Here is a 15,447-nt window from a genome sequence, read left to right as displayed (position 1 = left end):
CACAGAAAAAGTAGGGGCTTTCAGTCTCTTAAGGCCTGAGCCTGTGGAAACAGGATACTGAGCGTGTACAGAAACTAGGGGTCCCATGAGGCCTTGGAGAAGATACTGCTCCCTCTCCCCCGGGGCCCTGATTCCCCAGTGGCACGAGGCGCACACCCCCCGCTCCCCCCCACACAAGGACACCGTGTAGGGTCACTGTGGCTCACTCCCCGAGCACGCGCAGTCACAGCCCAGCCGCAACCGCGCACTCCCGCAGGCGAAGCCACACCCCCCTGCGCACGTCGCGCGGCGTTTCTCCCGCCCACTCCAGCCTGGCCCAGCCCCGGCCCAGGTCCATTCCGGGGTCAGATTCCGTCCTGCCAGGTCTGAGTCGGCGGCTGCACGGCGGATGAGACCGGTGCTACTCATGAAGGTGTTCGTCACCCGCAGGATACCCCCCGAGGGCAGGGCCGCGCTCGCCCGGGCGGCAGAGTAAGAGCCCCGGGCCCCGTGGGGGAGGGGCGGGGCGCTCCCGGGGACCGGAGAGCCGGGCGGGGCGTTTGGGCCTTGTGGCTGGCTGGGGCGGGCTTGGAGTTTTGGGGAGGCTCGGAGAAAGTTCTCTGGGGCCCAGTTCTCTCCAGGACTCTTAAGACGACGCTGGGACCTGCAGTTCCGGCTTTGGAGAGGGGGAGATTGCCCCTGAGGCAAGGTCCAGGCTAATTCTCCACGCTCCCGCAGGGCACGTGGGGTCAGGGATGTGGCGGTCACTGACCTGGCCCCTCGGACGTTTGGCAGGAGCCTTTGATGACTCTTTTTCTTTATATTTACTTATCTTTATTTATTTATTTTTTTGAGACAGAGTCACTCTGCTGCACCGGCTGGAGTGCAATGGCTTGATCGCTCGTGGCTCACTGCAGCCTCGACTTCTTGGGCCCAATTAGTTCTCCCACCTGAGCCTCCCGTGCAGCTGGGACTACAGGTGCAAACAATCACCACCGGCTAATTTTCTGATTTTTTTGTAGAGATGGGGGTCTCACTCTGTTGCTCCGGATGGTCTCAAATTCCTGGGCTCAAGCGATCCTCCTGCCTCAGCTTCCCAAAGTTTGGAATTACAGGTGTGAGTCACCATGACCGGCCTGAGGACCCTTTTAATTAATTTATTTATTTTTAAGACAGGGTCTCACTCTCATCCAGGCTAGAGTGCAGTGGCGCAATTATACCTCACTGCAGCCTCAACCTCCTGGACTCAAGCGATACTTCCACCTCAGCCTTCCAAGTAGCTGGGACTACTACAGGCATGCACCACCATGCCTGGCTAAGCAGAGACGAGGGTCTCACTGTGTTGCCCAGGCTGGTTTTCAACTCCTGTACGAAGGGATCCTCCCACCTCAGCCTCCCAAAGTTCTGGGATTACAGGCATGAATCACTGCACCTGGCCCACCCTTGCTAAATGGAACCCTTTTTGTGGGCCAACCTTACCAGGTGCTTCATATACATAAACTTTTAATCCTGGCAGCACTGTTAAAAACTAATTAAAAACTGGAGGCTGGTCTTAGGGTTAAGTTCCTTCCCAAAGCCACGCAGCTCCCAAGTGGAGGAACTCCTGGGAGTTCTGCATCTGACTGCTGTCTGATCACTGCATTTGATCAGATTTGTGTTTCCAATGTTAGATAGGAAGAGGATGCAACCCCGCCTCAGCAGGCAGTTCTAGGGGCAGATGAGATTTTCACATTTTGTTCACTGCAACAAAACCTTTGCCAAGGACCCACTTTGTAGAGCAGAAGGCGGAAGGCAGCAGCCGCGCTCGTGGTAACAGTAGCTCACACTGTATCCTGCTCATGGGGAGGTGGATGAAGTGGTCCGTGGCCCGGGCTCGGTCAGGAGGTGCGAGTAGCTATCCTGTGTCCTGCCGCATAGAGGCTCCACACGTGCTGGCTGTACTGAATTCCATGGTGCACCACTGGGACAAATATCCGGTTCCCGTGAGCTGCCGTGGAAGCGTTGGGTGGCCTTGACCTTATCTGTCCTGGCCCAGTCCAACTATGAGAGTTTTCTATTTCATGGACTCCACGGACAGGAAGAGATGCAACAGGCCATTGAATCCAGGCCCCCACCTGAGGCACACCCTGCCCCTCACGGGCCTTCCCTGCAGTTGGCTGCCTGCTTGGCCGCCCAGCCCTTGTGAGTGTGGGAAAGCTCTTCTCTGTGCTGACCTGAGAGCTGTCCCCATGCCTTCCCCTTGCAGCTTAGGCTCTGCTCGGGGGCCCTTTAGCCCTTCACCTGTCACCTGTTCTCTCGGGACAGTTCTGAGGCCACCCCTGCCTGACCCTGCCTCCCCTCAGCCAGCCCCGGGCAGCCTGAGGCCAGGGCCATCAGAGGCCAGGGTTCCCAGCTGGGAGGGGTGGGGACAGGTGTGCGGCTCCTGCTTCTCCTGAGGGCCTCCCTTTCCCCGCAGCTGTGAGGTGGAGCAGTGGGACTCGGATGAGCCCATCCCCGTCAAGGAGCTGGAGCGAGGTGTGGCGGGGGCCCACGGCCTGCTCTGCCTCCTCTCTGACCGTGTGGACAAGAGGATCCTGGATGCCGCAGGTGCGCGCTGGGTGGGCAGGGGACTCGAGGGTGGCTTGGCCCTGTGGGCCCCTCAGCCTGCGCCGCTGGCTCCTGGGCTGCTCTGCAGTGCTGTCTGGGTTCTGAGGGCGGTTCCTGCGATACCAGGCCTAAGCGGGCAGATAGCTTGCTCTGGCACAGGCCCTGCCCCTCCCTCCTGCTGTGAACCCCTTGGCGGGGGGCCCTGGGAAGGCAAAGACCGTGGTGTGGAGACTGTGGGTGTGGGGAAGAGCATCCAAGGCCCTGGGTTCTCCAGCCCTGCCACAACCTTGCTCTGTGACCTCCGGCAAGACCCTGGCCATTCTGGGCCTGTGCGTCGTGTGAGGGAGGACCCAGCTCAGCGCCGAGCTCCAGCGGGATGTCCTCCCGCAGCCGCAGCCATGGCTCTCAGCCCGCGGAAGGATCAGCCTCCCCCTGCGAGGCTGTTGTGACAGTTTTGAGAAAAGGTTCAGACTTGGGCTGCCAGATGGGAAGGGACCCTTGTGAGTCAGTGCTGAGTCACCCCGTGCCCTGGCCTTGGCCTGGAAGCTTTCTGGTGTCCTGCTTGCAGGAGGGGGTAGAGAGGGTCGCGTCCCAGCCACCACCTTGGCACTCTCAGAGGTGTCCATGGGGGAGGCCCCAGCATGGCTGAAGGAGACCCGAGGCCTCACTGGGTGGACAGCCAGTGGGGAAGAGCGGGGCCTTGGTGGCAGAGGCCCTGAGGTGAACCCAGCTCTGCCTGTGACTGAGCCAGGCCACTTCACCTCCCTGAGATGCAGTGTCTGAGGCTGTCAAAGGGGATTATTCAGAGTTTTAAGTGAAAAACAGAGATGTCAGCCTCTTATTCTAAGAAAACAATAATAAGCGGTGTCCCCATGATAGTCCCCAGTGCTGTGGCTTTGAGTTCCTCGAGGAAAGATACTAACAAAGCACTTTCTGCACAACAGGGGCCAATCTCAAAGTTATCAGCACCCTGTCCGTGGGCGTGGACCACTTGGCTTTGGATGAAATCAAGAAGCGGTAACTGTAGCTTGGGATCTGGAGGGGGCCTAGCGAGAGGGGTGGGTATGAGAGAAAGAAAGAGGAGCTGTTGATTTGTTTTTACTTCATATCCCTCGGCCGTTCAGGGAGAATGTGGGTGGCTGATGATAGAATCTGTCCACATGTGCACAGGTCAGTTACAATAAACCCCAGCGGTCAGAAACAGTGGGTAACTTCTGTGTAGGTGGCACCCTTTCACATTCATTATCTTTTTTGATCCCCACAACAATACCTTGAAGTAGCGAAGGCAGGTATTCTTTCTCTTTCAGATGAGGAAATTCAGAAAGGTTAAGTTACTTGTTCAGTCCTTGAACCCTAATCTTCCATCTTCATATCCTTCCAAAGTGGGAGACAATCTAAATAGGAATGAGGACTGACCGTTTTTGAGTGCTCATTTATAGTTCTGAGCTTCCTGGCAGGCAGATCAAAGAGGGAACAAAGTAACTCCATGGAAATATCCCAGCAGTAGACATCAGTAAAGGTGGTTGAGGCTGATGTTACCACCACATGTTTGATTCGTAGTGGGATCCGAGTTGGCTACACCCCAGATGTCCTGACAGATGCCACCGCGGAACTTGCAGTCTCCCTGCTACTTACCACCTGCCGCCGGTTGCCGGAGGCCATCGAGGAAGTGAAGAAGTGAGTGAACGCAGGCCAGGTGCGGTGGCTTACGCCTGTAATTCTAGCACTTTGGGAGGCTGAGGTGGGCGGATCATGAGGTTAGGAATTCGAGACCAGTCTGGCCAACACAGTGAAACCCCGTCTCTAGTAAAAATACAAAAAAAAATTAGCCAGGTGTGGTGGCGGGCCCCTGTAATCCCAGCTACTTGGGAGGCTGAGGCAGGAGAATCATGTGAACCCAGGAGACAGAGGTTGCAGTGAGCTGAGATCACGCCATTGCACTCCAGCCTGGGTGACGGTGTGAGACTCCGTCTCAAAAAAAAAAAAAAAAAGTGAACGCCTGGCAGAAACATTGGCTCTGCTCAGTCCCTGACCCCAGGTGTGCCCCATTGAGTGAGGACTCAGCTAAAATAATTAAAGCACGAGGCAGAGCTGCAATAAAGGCAGGAAGGGAAGTGGTGAGAGAAGAGGATGAGGGAGGACAAACAAGTTCTGCTGGTGGGTGAGGGCTAGCCGGGAGAGTGTGGATCAGGGAGGGCTTCACAGAATAAGTAGCAGGTGGGCGTCTGCTTGAGTCCTGAAGGCTGCAGGTCCACGGTCCCTTAGATGCCAAAAATCTAAAAACGTTGGACAGCTGAAAGTTCTTTCATACTAACAGGAGACTATTTAAGGCTTTTATTTCTCCCACTTAATGTGACTTTCCTAAGTTTTGCTGCAGACATAACACCGTTTAAAACAGGGTGCTGCCCAGACACTGCAGAGGGTGATGTGTGGAATCTACCACCTGCGCCATGCTGCCATTTTAAAGGCCAATTTTAAAATCTAGCCTGAAGGTTTCAGATCAGGGATTTCGGCCTGTATATCAAGAGTTAGAGTGGGCCGGGTACGGTGGCTCACACCTGTAATCCCAGCACTTTGGGAGGCCGAGGCGGGCAGATTGCTTGAGCCTCAAGAGTTAGAGAACAGCCTGGGCAACATGGCAAAACCCTGTCTCTACGAAAAATACAAAAATTAGGCAGGTGTGGTGTTACACGCTGTAGTCCCAACTACTCACTCGGGAGGCTGAGGAGGGAGGGTTGCTTGAACCCGGGAGGCAGAGGCTGCAGTGAACTGGGATCATATCACTGTACTCCAACCTGGGTGAGTGACAGAGCAAGACCCTTTCTCAAAAAAAAAAAGCTGGGGGAAGCATTCCATGTGCAGATGGAGGGACTGGCCTGAGTCACGGTGGGAGGTGTGCAAACGCAGGCTGTCACAGTGTGTGACCAGCAGCGTGGGCCCCAGCACGGGGCGTGGAGCAGAGTAGACAGTGCTGAGTCCTGCTCTCTGTCCTGTCTGGGGAGTCAGCATGTCTATGGGAGGTGGCTCAGGGCAGGCTCCGTCTCTTGCCCAGGGCAGCAGCGTGGGCCCTGTGGCTGTACTCTTTGTTGCTGCCCTAAAGTGCCAAGAGAACTTGTTTTGGAATCGTAAATCCTGAGTTTGCAGCCTGTTGCTCTCAGCTCTCTCCGGTTGTGTGACCTCAGGTAGGTCACCCTGTCTGGTTTGTTTTCCCATCTGCAAAACAGGATGAGAGCCAGTAAGGCCCCTTCCCACCCTCAAGTTCTGTGTCCCTAGTGGCTTTAAAGGAGGAGTCGTTGCTGCTGCTTGTCTGCAGCGCTGAGGGGCGGTGCCTCATCCCACTCTCAGTCCCTGACCTGGAGGATGGGTTTGTACCTTGGACCACAGTCAGAGGTGCTGGGTTCTCAGCGGCCCCTCATCTTGGCCCAAGGCTGGGCTTCTCACCTGCCACTCTCTCTCCCCTAGTGGTGGCTGGACCTCGTGGAAGCCCCTCTGGCTGTGTGGCTATGGACTCACGCAGAGCACTGTCGGCATCGTCGGGCTGGGGCGCATAGGTGAGGCCCCCACCTGCCCACTTGCCCGCCCCGGCTCTCACAGCTGTGGTTTGCATCCCTGGCACCACGTTTCTGAAGGCTGAGAAGACCCACATGCTGTCAGGGCACTTTGCCTGCAGTAGAGGTATCTCTAGTGAGGGTTACAGTTTTGTAAAACACAGGCAAATACATAAATAAACCAAAGCAGGAGTTCCTTAAGAACTCACTAGGTGATAAAAGCAAGTTGCCTGAGGGTCAGGGGGCTTCATGATTCCAGCTCCGTAAAGAACAGATGAAGACTACAAATGCTGTGTTGGGGCCCTTAGGAGTGGTTACTGTGAGAGAGCCCATTCCCCCGACACTTACTCCAGCTTTGGTTCTGGAAGGTTTGTGACTCACGAAGCCCTAACTCGGGCCAGAGGGCTCGGTGGGCAGAGTTGATCTGCAGTTCTGCAGATGAGGCAGAGCCACTTTTCTTCCAGTGGCCGTTATTTGGAGAAGCCTGGCAGAAGCGCTTGGGCCTAGCCAAGCAGCTAGCTATCGGGATTCTCTGTCATCCTGCCTGGTGCAGGGGTGCGGGTGAGGGTGGAGAGTGTGGAGAAACTGTCTAACCAGCAAACAGCCCTGCCTCCCACTAGACAGTTGCTTGGAGGAACCCAACAGCTTTGGGGCACGTTCTGAGCCTGAAAATCCAACTGCACAAATCTGCCTCAGCAGCAGCGTACATGAAAAGTGTCGGTCTGGGGTGAGCTGGCAGTTTGGCAGTGCCACCAAAAGTCAAATGGAGTCTGAGACGGCATTCACAGAAGCAGAGGGTCCAGGATGAAGGAGGGGACTGCTTGACCAGGCGTCTCCTTTGTGAAAACTCTCTCCAGTTCTCAGAGGTTAGGAAAAACCTGAGTGGCTTTCCAGATGGCTTGGACCATGTGAGGACAGCATCAGCCAGTGACAGCCTCAGGGGAGCTGAGGTGCTGTCTCCAGATCCCTGGGGCAGTGCGGGCTGGCCGGGGGCTGGTTACGGCGGGGCAGCCAGCCCCCCACCCACTTTGGGGGAGACAGGAGCAGGCAGCTCTGGGGCTGTGCTGATGAAAGGGTCTGCCCTGAGGGCCGCTGTCCCGGAGCTGCTGGGTGGTGCCCCTGCCCTCTGCGGGACTGGGAACGAGACGCGGACTCTCCTTGCTCTAGGCCAGGCCATTGCTCGGCGTCTGAAACCATTTGGTGTCCAGAGATTTCTATACACAGGGCGCCAGCCCAGGCCTGAGGAAGCAGCGGAATTCCAGGCAGAGTTTGGTAAGTGAAGCTTGATTTCCACAGGAGCCTATCTGTGCCCAGTTGAGAGGCAGTATTTTCTCTCAATGGTGGCATTTTCAGGCAGAGGGCAGGAGCTCCAGTCATGTCCAGGGGCTGCTGTGTCTGGTAGATGTTTAATCTCCCTGCCCCTGGACACAGGCCCACTCAAGGGGCACAGGGACTTACCCAGGTCCTCTCCGTGCCAGCAGAGCAGTCCAGGGCTCCCGTCTTTCAGCGTCCTGTGTTGCCATCCCCGTTGTGGGCGGAGCAGCGGGGATGGTGATGGGTGTGAGGAAGGGCTGGGCACTTGCACTCGCTTTTCCTTCATCAACTGGCAAGCACTGCCCTAGCCTCTGTGCGCTTTAGTCCAGGCGGATCCAGCCCCTGGCGGGTCCACAGCCTGGTGAGCAGAAGGCAGGCTGGATCTCAAGCATTCCCCACGCCCCTGGACACTTTGGGCCCTGAAGGTGATTAAAGCCAGAGTGGTCCAGGTCCCACTGTGTGTGATTTGACTTTGTACACTCATGAGAGTTGTCCAGGTAGAGACTCGGCCTTCAGGAAGCATCTTGGGAGTCTCTGTTATGGGAGTCGGGAGCAAGGGGCTGGTTTCCCACCATCTGGTTGTCCCTAGCCTGGGACTCAGTGCCTGATGGAGTCCTGCCCTCCCTCAGTGTCTACCCCTGAGCTGGCTGCCCAGTCTGATTTCATCGTTGTGGCCTGCTCCTTAACGCCTGCAACCAAGGGACTCTGCAACAAGGACTTCTTCCAGAAGATGAAGGAAACAGCTGTGTTCGTCAACATCAGCAGGTATCCTAGGGCCACCTTACCCAGCAAGCCTGGAGAGGAGCCGTCCCCACTGCTGCCATCTGGAGATTTTCTTCCCCGTGGGTTGTTGATAAGACCCCAGGCTGAGCTTGCTGGTTTCCATAAACCAACCAACCCACTCAGAAATTCGTGGGAATACATGAGAGCTCCACACAGGGAAGAAGAGCCGTCGGAGTGGGCCTAGCCTGCCTGCTTCTCAGCAGTGGCCCCTGCCTGGCAGGGCCTGGCACACAGCAGGGTGGCTTCAGGGAGTGTTCCCAGGGAGCCTTGGCAGGCCCATTGTCCTCAACCACAAAGGGCTGGACTTCAGGATCTGAAGGGCCCTCTGGAGGCCGCCTCCCACACTGCTGAGCCTGGCTTTGGCTGGCTGTGGTTCAGTGATATTTTGAATCTTACCCCCCTGGGCAGACAGACCCTAAAACTCACGTGGTTGTAGTTCCTCACACTGTCCCGAGGGCTGCCGTCAGGCCATTGAGCATGTATGGGGGTCAGACCTTCCTTCTCTGCCACTCCAAGGCCTTCCTAGCTGGTCCCCCTTGAGCCTGTTTACGTAAGTTTAGGGGAAGGGGGATTGGGTGAGGTCACCCTGAGGACTTATCCACCCCAAAGGTACCTGTAATTACCAATGTTTAGCCACAAAACAGGTAACCTGGGAATGGAAGAGTGAAACATGCAGGACCACAGGACTCGCACTGCTGGCTGGCACCAGTCATAGCTGCCGTGTACCGGGTGCCTGCGTGTACCCAGGACAGCCCAGGACCCTGTATTACTTAGTGCACAATATACAGTCTCTAGAAGATCAGTTCTTGACTTCAGTGGCCGCTGCCTTTGATGGATGTGGTTAGGGGTGTGCTCATTCCTCTGCTCTGGTTTAGGCAGGTGCCTGATAGCACACTGTGGTGCTTCTCAGTGGGGGTCTGGGGGCCAACCGGATCAGAAACACTTGGATGGGGCCTAACAGATGCCCTTCTGGGCCCTGTTCATGCAGTAGAGCATGTAAGAAAGCTTTAATCCTCCCAACATGCCTGGGAGTTAGGTGGTATTCTCCTTATGTCACAGAGCAGATAATTTGAGACACAGATAATTCGAGGCACGGAGAATTTGAGAAACTTGCCCAAGGTCACACAGCTAGGAGGAGGCAGGGCTGGAGTTCTCTGAGTATATAAGACTGATAGACATACTGTAAGTATACCTAAGACTTAGTGCTTTAAAAGTCAGTGCCAAGTGTCAGGTGAGTGGAAAAATTCATTCTGTAGGTGGTTCTGCCTCAAAGGTGGCCTGGGCGGAGGGATCTTCATGGTACCCACGTCACCACTGTCATTCCCAGGGGCGACGTTGTAAACCAGGACGACCTGTACCAGGCCTTGGCCAGTGGTCAGATCGCAGCTGCTGGACTGGATGTGACGACCCCAGAACCACTGCCTACAAACCACCCTCTTCTGACCCTGAAGAACTGTGGTAAGAACTGCATTTTCTGACGCAAACTCCCTGCTGCCCTGCAGGACCAGTGTTTTCGAGGGGGTCCTGAGGGGCCGGGTGTGGAGCTAGTGTGAGCAAGTGCTGAACCCAAAGGGACACACCAGGGACTTTAAATGTTTACACTGTTAGTGACATGGGTGTATGACAGGAGCCGTCCTCTTGAGCATGTTCTGCTGGGTCTCTGTCCCTAAAGGAACAGAGTGTAGGTGTGAGAGGATTTGTTTTAGGGAAAAAAAAAAAAAAAAAAGAGTGGGCCGGGTGTGGTGGCTCACACCTGTAATCTCAGCACTTTGGGAGGCTGAAGTGGGCGGATCATGAGGTCAGGAGTTCAAGACCAGCCTGGCCAATATAGTGAAACCCCATCTCTACTAAAAATACAAAAATTAGCCGGGTATGGTAGTGTGTGCCTGTAGTCCCAGCTGTTTGGGAGGCTGAAGCAGAAGAATCGCTTGAACCTGGGAGGTGGAGGTTGCAGTGAGCCGAGATTGTGCCACTGCACTCCAGCCTGGGCAACAGAGTGAGACTCCATTTCAAAAACAACAAAGTGGGCTGACTACATGTCTACATGTGTTATACCACAGTGACTCGTGTAAAACCTGTTACTCTAAATTGCTATTACCAGTTTAGGTGTGAAAAATTAAAAGTGTAATGACAATGCCAATATTTATAACTCGGCCAGTTTTTCAAGCTGTTGTTTCACAACAAAGCCCCCTTCTCTCTTCTGCTTTGTGGGGCTGGGGCCAGGCCTCTGCACACCCCATTTCTGCTGTGCCAGCTGCACTGGAGGCCCTCTGGGTGTGGGTGTGGGAGGGCCTGCTTCCTCCTGCCCTCCCTTCCTGTCTTTGGGGGAGTGGCAGCAGCACTTCTTAACCTCACAGTACCAGTTTGCTCCCCATAGTGGCTGGGGAATCCAGTTTGCAGTTTTTCCAACACTTGGTGAACCAGCCGCACTGAGCCCCGCTCAGAGATAAAAGCAACAGCCAGTCAGTGCCCCTGCCACAGAAGTCTGAGTTGCACCACCAGAAGTGCCTCCGGCAGTTGCTACCTCTGTGCTACCATAGTGCAATGGTTCTCATACTTTTTTTTTTGGTTTTTTTTTTGAGACAGAGTCTCGCTCTGTCGCCCAGGCTGGAGTGCAGTGGTGCCATCTGAACTCACTGCAACCCCCGCCTCCTGGGTTCAAGCAATTCTCCTACCTCAGCTTCCCAAGTAGCTGGGATTACAGGCGTGCACCACCAGGCCCAGCCAATTTTTGTATTAGAGATGGGGTTTGTCCATGTTGGCCAGGCTGGTCTCAAACTCCTGACATCAGCTGATTCACCTGCCTTGGCCTCCCGAAGTGCTGGGATTACAGGCATGAGCGCCCGGCAGCTCCCGGCCAATTCTCACACTTTTATGTTCGTCAGAATCACCTGGCGGAGTGACTGATCACACACAGGTTGCTAGCCCCATCCCGAGGGTTTCTATTTCAGCAGGTCTGGGGTGGGGTCTGAGAGAGGGTGCTCCTCACTGCTCCCAGATGCCACTCAGGCTGCTGGTCCTGGGACCACACTTTGTGGTTTGGATTTTTGTCACCTGCTCAGTTAGTGAGTTAACAACTTTATGCGTAATGATTCTTTTATATTAAGATCTGCTCAGGTAGCTGGTGGCGTTTATGCCTCCAGACTAACAGAGTGATCAGGGCCTTAGGTTGTCTGGGCCAGTCTCTGTCTTTAATTTGCATTCTGGAATGGACACCTAAACAAAAGGTCTTTAGCTGCTTTCCCCAGTGAATGCTCCCATTATCGCAGCCCTTGGAAATGCTCCTGTCCCTCCCCCCACCCCAGCCTGCAAGGAGCACTGGGTGTGATGTCAGGGCTGTCGCCCACAGCCAGGAAAGCTGCCTTCCCACCCCTACCCCAGGTCCTGGAATTCAGCTCAGGGCCCCTGGACTGCTTCAGAAGACAGTTCTTGGTCTGAGGAGAGGGCGGTCAGGGCATGAAGCTGCAGTCGCCACTGCTGTTTCTGCAAAATCTAAGCACTGGGCTGCAGCCATGTCCTACTGCCGGCAGGAAGGGAAGGATCCAATCATATTTGTGATGAAAAAAGACCTTGCAGCTCCAAGCAACGCAGCTGATGACCCCCGTGATCCCTATGAGGGGAGCACGGATTGAGGCTGCTAAATGGAGACATTAACTGGAACTGCCTGTGCCTTGGGGGAACAGCCAGCGGCCCCTGTGGGAAACAATTCAAACTGGACTTTTCCTGCTCCCACTATAGTATGGAGAATGTCAAGGGGTCAGGCTGTGTAGACCAGTTGTGGGGCCATGCAGGAATGCATGCAGAAATACCCAGATCTTTGTCCCCAAGAAGGTGAGGAAGAGGTAGAGGAAAAGCCCGCAGAACATGTAGAAGCAGCAGCTCCCACTGAGGCCACTGCAACCAAAGAGGAGGGGTCAAGTTAATGAAGGCCATAGGACTCAGTCCTTCCACCCCTTCAGAGTGACACGGACCTTTCGCAAAATGCCATTTAGTCACCCCAACAAAGTGTTTTTTCCTCTGTTGTCCTGTAAACTGTAACGTACAAAATAATGTATTTTGATGATCAGGGGGCTTGGCCTCTTGACATATACACTGAACAAAATGGGGGTTGTTTATATGTGTCCTGTGTAAACCTGTCGGCAAATGTAGCCACCACTTTTGAATTCTCCTAGATGGCCCTTAATTTTGCCACTTTGAAATAATGTGCTACTCAATCTCAGCAACCAAAAACCATTATCTGGGAATGTTTCTTATGAGTGAGCAGATTTATTCTGATTCATTGTATGTCTAAAATGTTGGGATGGGGCTGGTTAGGGTGGCTCATGCCTGTAATCCCAGCACTTTAGGAGGCCAAGGCAGGAGGATCACTTGAGACCAAGAGTTCGAATCTAGCCTGGGCAACATAGTGAGACCCCATCCCTATAAAAAATTAAAAATTAGCCATGTGTGGTGGTATGCACCTCTAGTTCTAGCTGCTCAGGAGGCTGAGGTGGGAGAATCGCTTGAGCCTAGGAGGTTGAGGCTGTAGTAAGCTGATTGTGCCATGACACTCCAGCCTGGGCAACAAAGCAAGACTCTGTCTCAAAAATTCTTCTCTACTAGAAGAGGCCAAATGGTCAGATGCAAATTTCTCCAAACCCATCCTGACCTTGAGTATGTATATGGGTTACTATACTTCATTCCTGACATATTTTGGTTTCCATGTTGGCATTGAGCTCCCGGTTTTCTATTTGGATGGTGAAAATTTGGACCCTGTCATTCACGGTCCCTTCCTAAGTGTAGGGAAAGGCTGGTTTTTGCTATTCTTTGTTATTCTGAAAGCTCTGGTTTGGGGTCTGTGTTCATGCTGGCTCTCAGTTTGATCAGATGCAATGTTCTTGAGAGGTGGGGATCTAATTACCAGAGAGGAGAGGAAACTGTGAATTAAGTACTCAATTATGGCTGGGCGTGGTGGCTCACACCTGTAATCCCAGCCCTTTGGGAGGCCGAGACAGAATCAGTTGAAGCCAGGAGTTCAAGACTCGCCTGGGCAACAAAGACCCCATTACAATGATGATGAATTTAAAGAAGAAAATGTACTCAATTAAAAGGAAACATGATTTCTACCTGGAAAAAACCCAAAAGCAGTTTTGTGGGGTTTATTTGGTAAAAGATGGCGTATCGCTGTGTGGCCCAGGCTGGCCTCAAACTCTTGGGCTCAAGTGACCCTTGCACCTCAGCCTCTGGAGTAGTTGGGACTACAGGAATATGCCACTGCACCCGGCTGACAGTTCTTTGGAGGCAAGTAACTTCACTTGCTCTGGGGTGGCACAGAGATAACTGTGCTGTTCAGCATTTCATTTTGGAGTTATATTCAGAAACCTTGTGGTCATGTGGCATCATTTTCAGGTGCACATGGTACAGGTGCACAAATTGGCACCCAGGTTCACCTTTTTTTGTTTTGAGACAGAGTATCCCTCTGTCATCCAGGCTAGAGTGCAATGGTACGATCTCAGCTTACTGCAACTTTTGCTTCCAAGGCTCAAACAATCCTCCTGCCTCAGCCTCCCAAGCAGCTGGGTCTATAGGTGTGGGCCACTACACCTGGCTAAATATTTGTATTTTTTGTAGAAATGGGGCTTCGCCATGTTGCCCAGGCTGGTTGAACTCCTGAGCTCAAGTGATCTGCCTGCCTTGGCTTCCCAAAGTGCTGGAATTACAGGCATGAGCCACTGCACCTAGCCCTAGAATACAAGTATTTCATCACATTGTGACTGGGTTTTAGTAGCCTGGAGGCCCTTCACTCTATTAGTCTGAACCTCAGCTCTGGGGGAGTGTCATGCTTAGTGACCAAGGGAGAAAAGGCAAGGCATGGAACCATGAGGTAGTCTCTATTCTTCTTACTGGCAAACCCAAGCCATGAAAACAGCCCAGTTGAAGGCTGCTGAACCACCCTTCTTATCTTCCTCTCTCTCTCTTCTTTCCAGTGATCCTGCCCCACATTGGCAGTGCCACCCACAGAACTCGCAACACCATGTCCATGTTGGCAGCTAACAACCTGTTGGCTGGCCTGAGAGGGGAGCCGATGCCCAGTGAACTCATGCTGTAGCCACACAGTAGAGATGGAGGGCCGGGAGGCAAACCGTACCCAGGCTTGATTTGGATCCACAGGCAGAGCCAAGGGAAAGTCTTATTCTCTGAGGAAAGAGTGATTCTGATAGATGTACTTGTCACATTGGTGGCTGGACACACTTGAGCCAAAAGTGTGTAATTCTATCATTAAATAATTATCTGAGAGACCGTCTTGGCCTGTAAATGGGGAAGCTAACAAGTGTGTATGGCTGGGCATGGTGATGCACCTCTATAGTCCCAGCAACTCAGCAAGCTGAGTGGGAAGGATCTTGAGGCCAGTTCAAGGCTGCAGTGTGCTATGATCACTCTTTAAATCGCCACTACACTTAGCCTGGGCAATGTAGCAAGGACCTGTTTCTAAAAAAATTTTAAAAATATAAAGAGCATCTGTTTGAAAGTCACAGCATCTAATGATCTGCCTGGCTCTGCTTCCCACCCCAGCCCTCAGCCCTGGGCATTTTCCTTATTGGAACCTGTCCAAACCACCTTACGCCTCATCTTCTCTGCCCAGATTCCTTCACTTGTCTCTCACCAAGGACGGGACAAGCAGAACCCAGTTGTGACCATGGCACTTGAATCTGATACCTAGACCATCAGGAAAATTAAAGAGCCCTTCCAGAAAAGGAGTTAACTGGAAGAAATGAGAACTAGGTAAGGACGTTTAACACTCTTATTTTGGTCAAGAACAATTAGCGGTAGGTGGATTTAATTTTAAAATCAGTTTCAGCACCTACACATGGTTCCCTTTGCCCACCCTGTCCCCCCAGCCCCTCCCTGCCCCCAGGTGGATGGCTTTTTTTTTTAAATCACCACCTTACCCACTCCTCTCCAAGGTCAGGCCACAGCACTGCCATTGCCAAAGCCCTGCTCTGTGCTCAAGGAATCAGCTTCCAGTACTGGCAGATGGAGTTTCCAACTTGAGAGGCAGGTCCAGGGAGCAGCACAAGATTAGGTAGGCCCTTGGAGAGCAACTGGGTAGACTGAAAGCAAAATCTCATGCATGTGCATAGCTCAAAGACAGAAAAGGAAGGCGGGGGAAGGCAGAAGGGAATGATTTGAGGGGAATGACCAGTTAACTTACTAGGTTTGGTTTAAAACAAAGTACTAGTCAAGGGGTGGCAAAAAG

At 53.4% G+C, this 15,447-nt stretch overlaps 1 protein-coding gene and 1 pseudogene across 10 annotated transcripts in view; both read left to right on the top strand.

The window, feature by feature from the left end:
* The first annotated feature begins 335 nt into the window (after positions 1-335).
* The window catches only part of GRHPR (glyoxylate and hydroxypyruvate reductase), a 46,692-nt gene continuing 31,580 nt past the window's right edge, over positions 336-15,447 (top strand). For 4 of the 10 annotated variants that reach the window (XR_013404679.1, XR_013404678.1, XR_013404677.1 and 1 more), the window contains exons 1-10: positions 336-471; positions 1,002-1,094; positions 2,435-2,565; positions 3,510-3,582; positions 4,126-4,242; positions 6,028-6,116; positions 7,281-7,385; positions 8,057-8,192; positions 9,538-9,668; positions 14,833-14,972. Coding sequence is in view for 3 of the 10 variants with exons in the window: in XM_077965694.1 (XP_077821820.1) it covers positions 389-471; positions 1,002-1,094; positions 2,435-2,565; positions 3,510-3,582; positions 4,126-4,242; positions 6,028-6,116; positions 7,281-7,385; positions 8,057-8,192; positions 9,538-9,668; positions 14,177-14,298 (1,080 nt within the window). In the remaining 7 variants the exon portion in view is untranslated. Of the gene's footprint in view, positions 472-1,001; positions 1,095-2,056; positions 2,161-2,434; positions 2,566-3,509; positions 3,583-4,125; positions 4,243-6,027; positions 6,117-7,280; positions 7,386-8,056; positions 8,193-9,537; positions 9,669-14,176; positions 14,487-14,832; positions 14,973-15,154; positions 15,274-15,447 lie in introns of those variants that run through there. The other 6 variants (XR_013404676.1, XR_013404680.1, XM_077965695.1 and 3 more) reach the window with 6 other exon arrangements.
* On the top strand, positions 10,997-12,463 carry LOC106993699 (mitochondrial intermembrane space import and assembly protein 40 pseudogene; annotated as a pseudogene).

This window comes from Macaca mulatta, chromosome 15 (genome assembly GCF_049350105.2).
Source record: "Macaca mulatta isolate MMU2019108-1 chromosome 15, T2T-MMU8v2.0, whole genome shotgun sequence".
In the NCBI taxonomy this organism is placed as follows: domain Eukaryota; kingdom Metazoa; phylum Chordata; class Mammalia; order Primates; family Cercopithecidae; genus Macaca; species Macaca mulatta.
The sequence above is the reverse complement of the archived record's forward strand: the minus strand, read 5'-3'. Positions and strand labels throughout refer to the sequence as shown.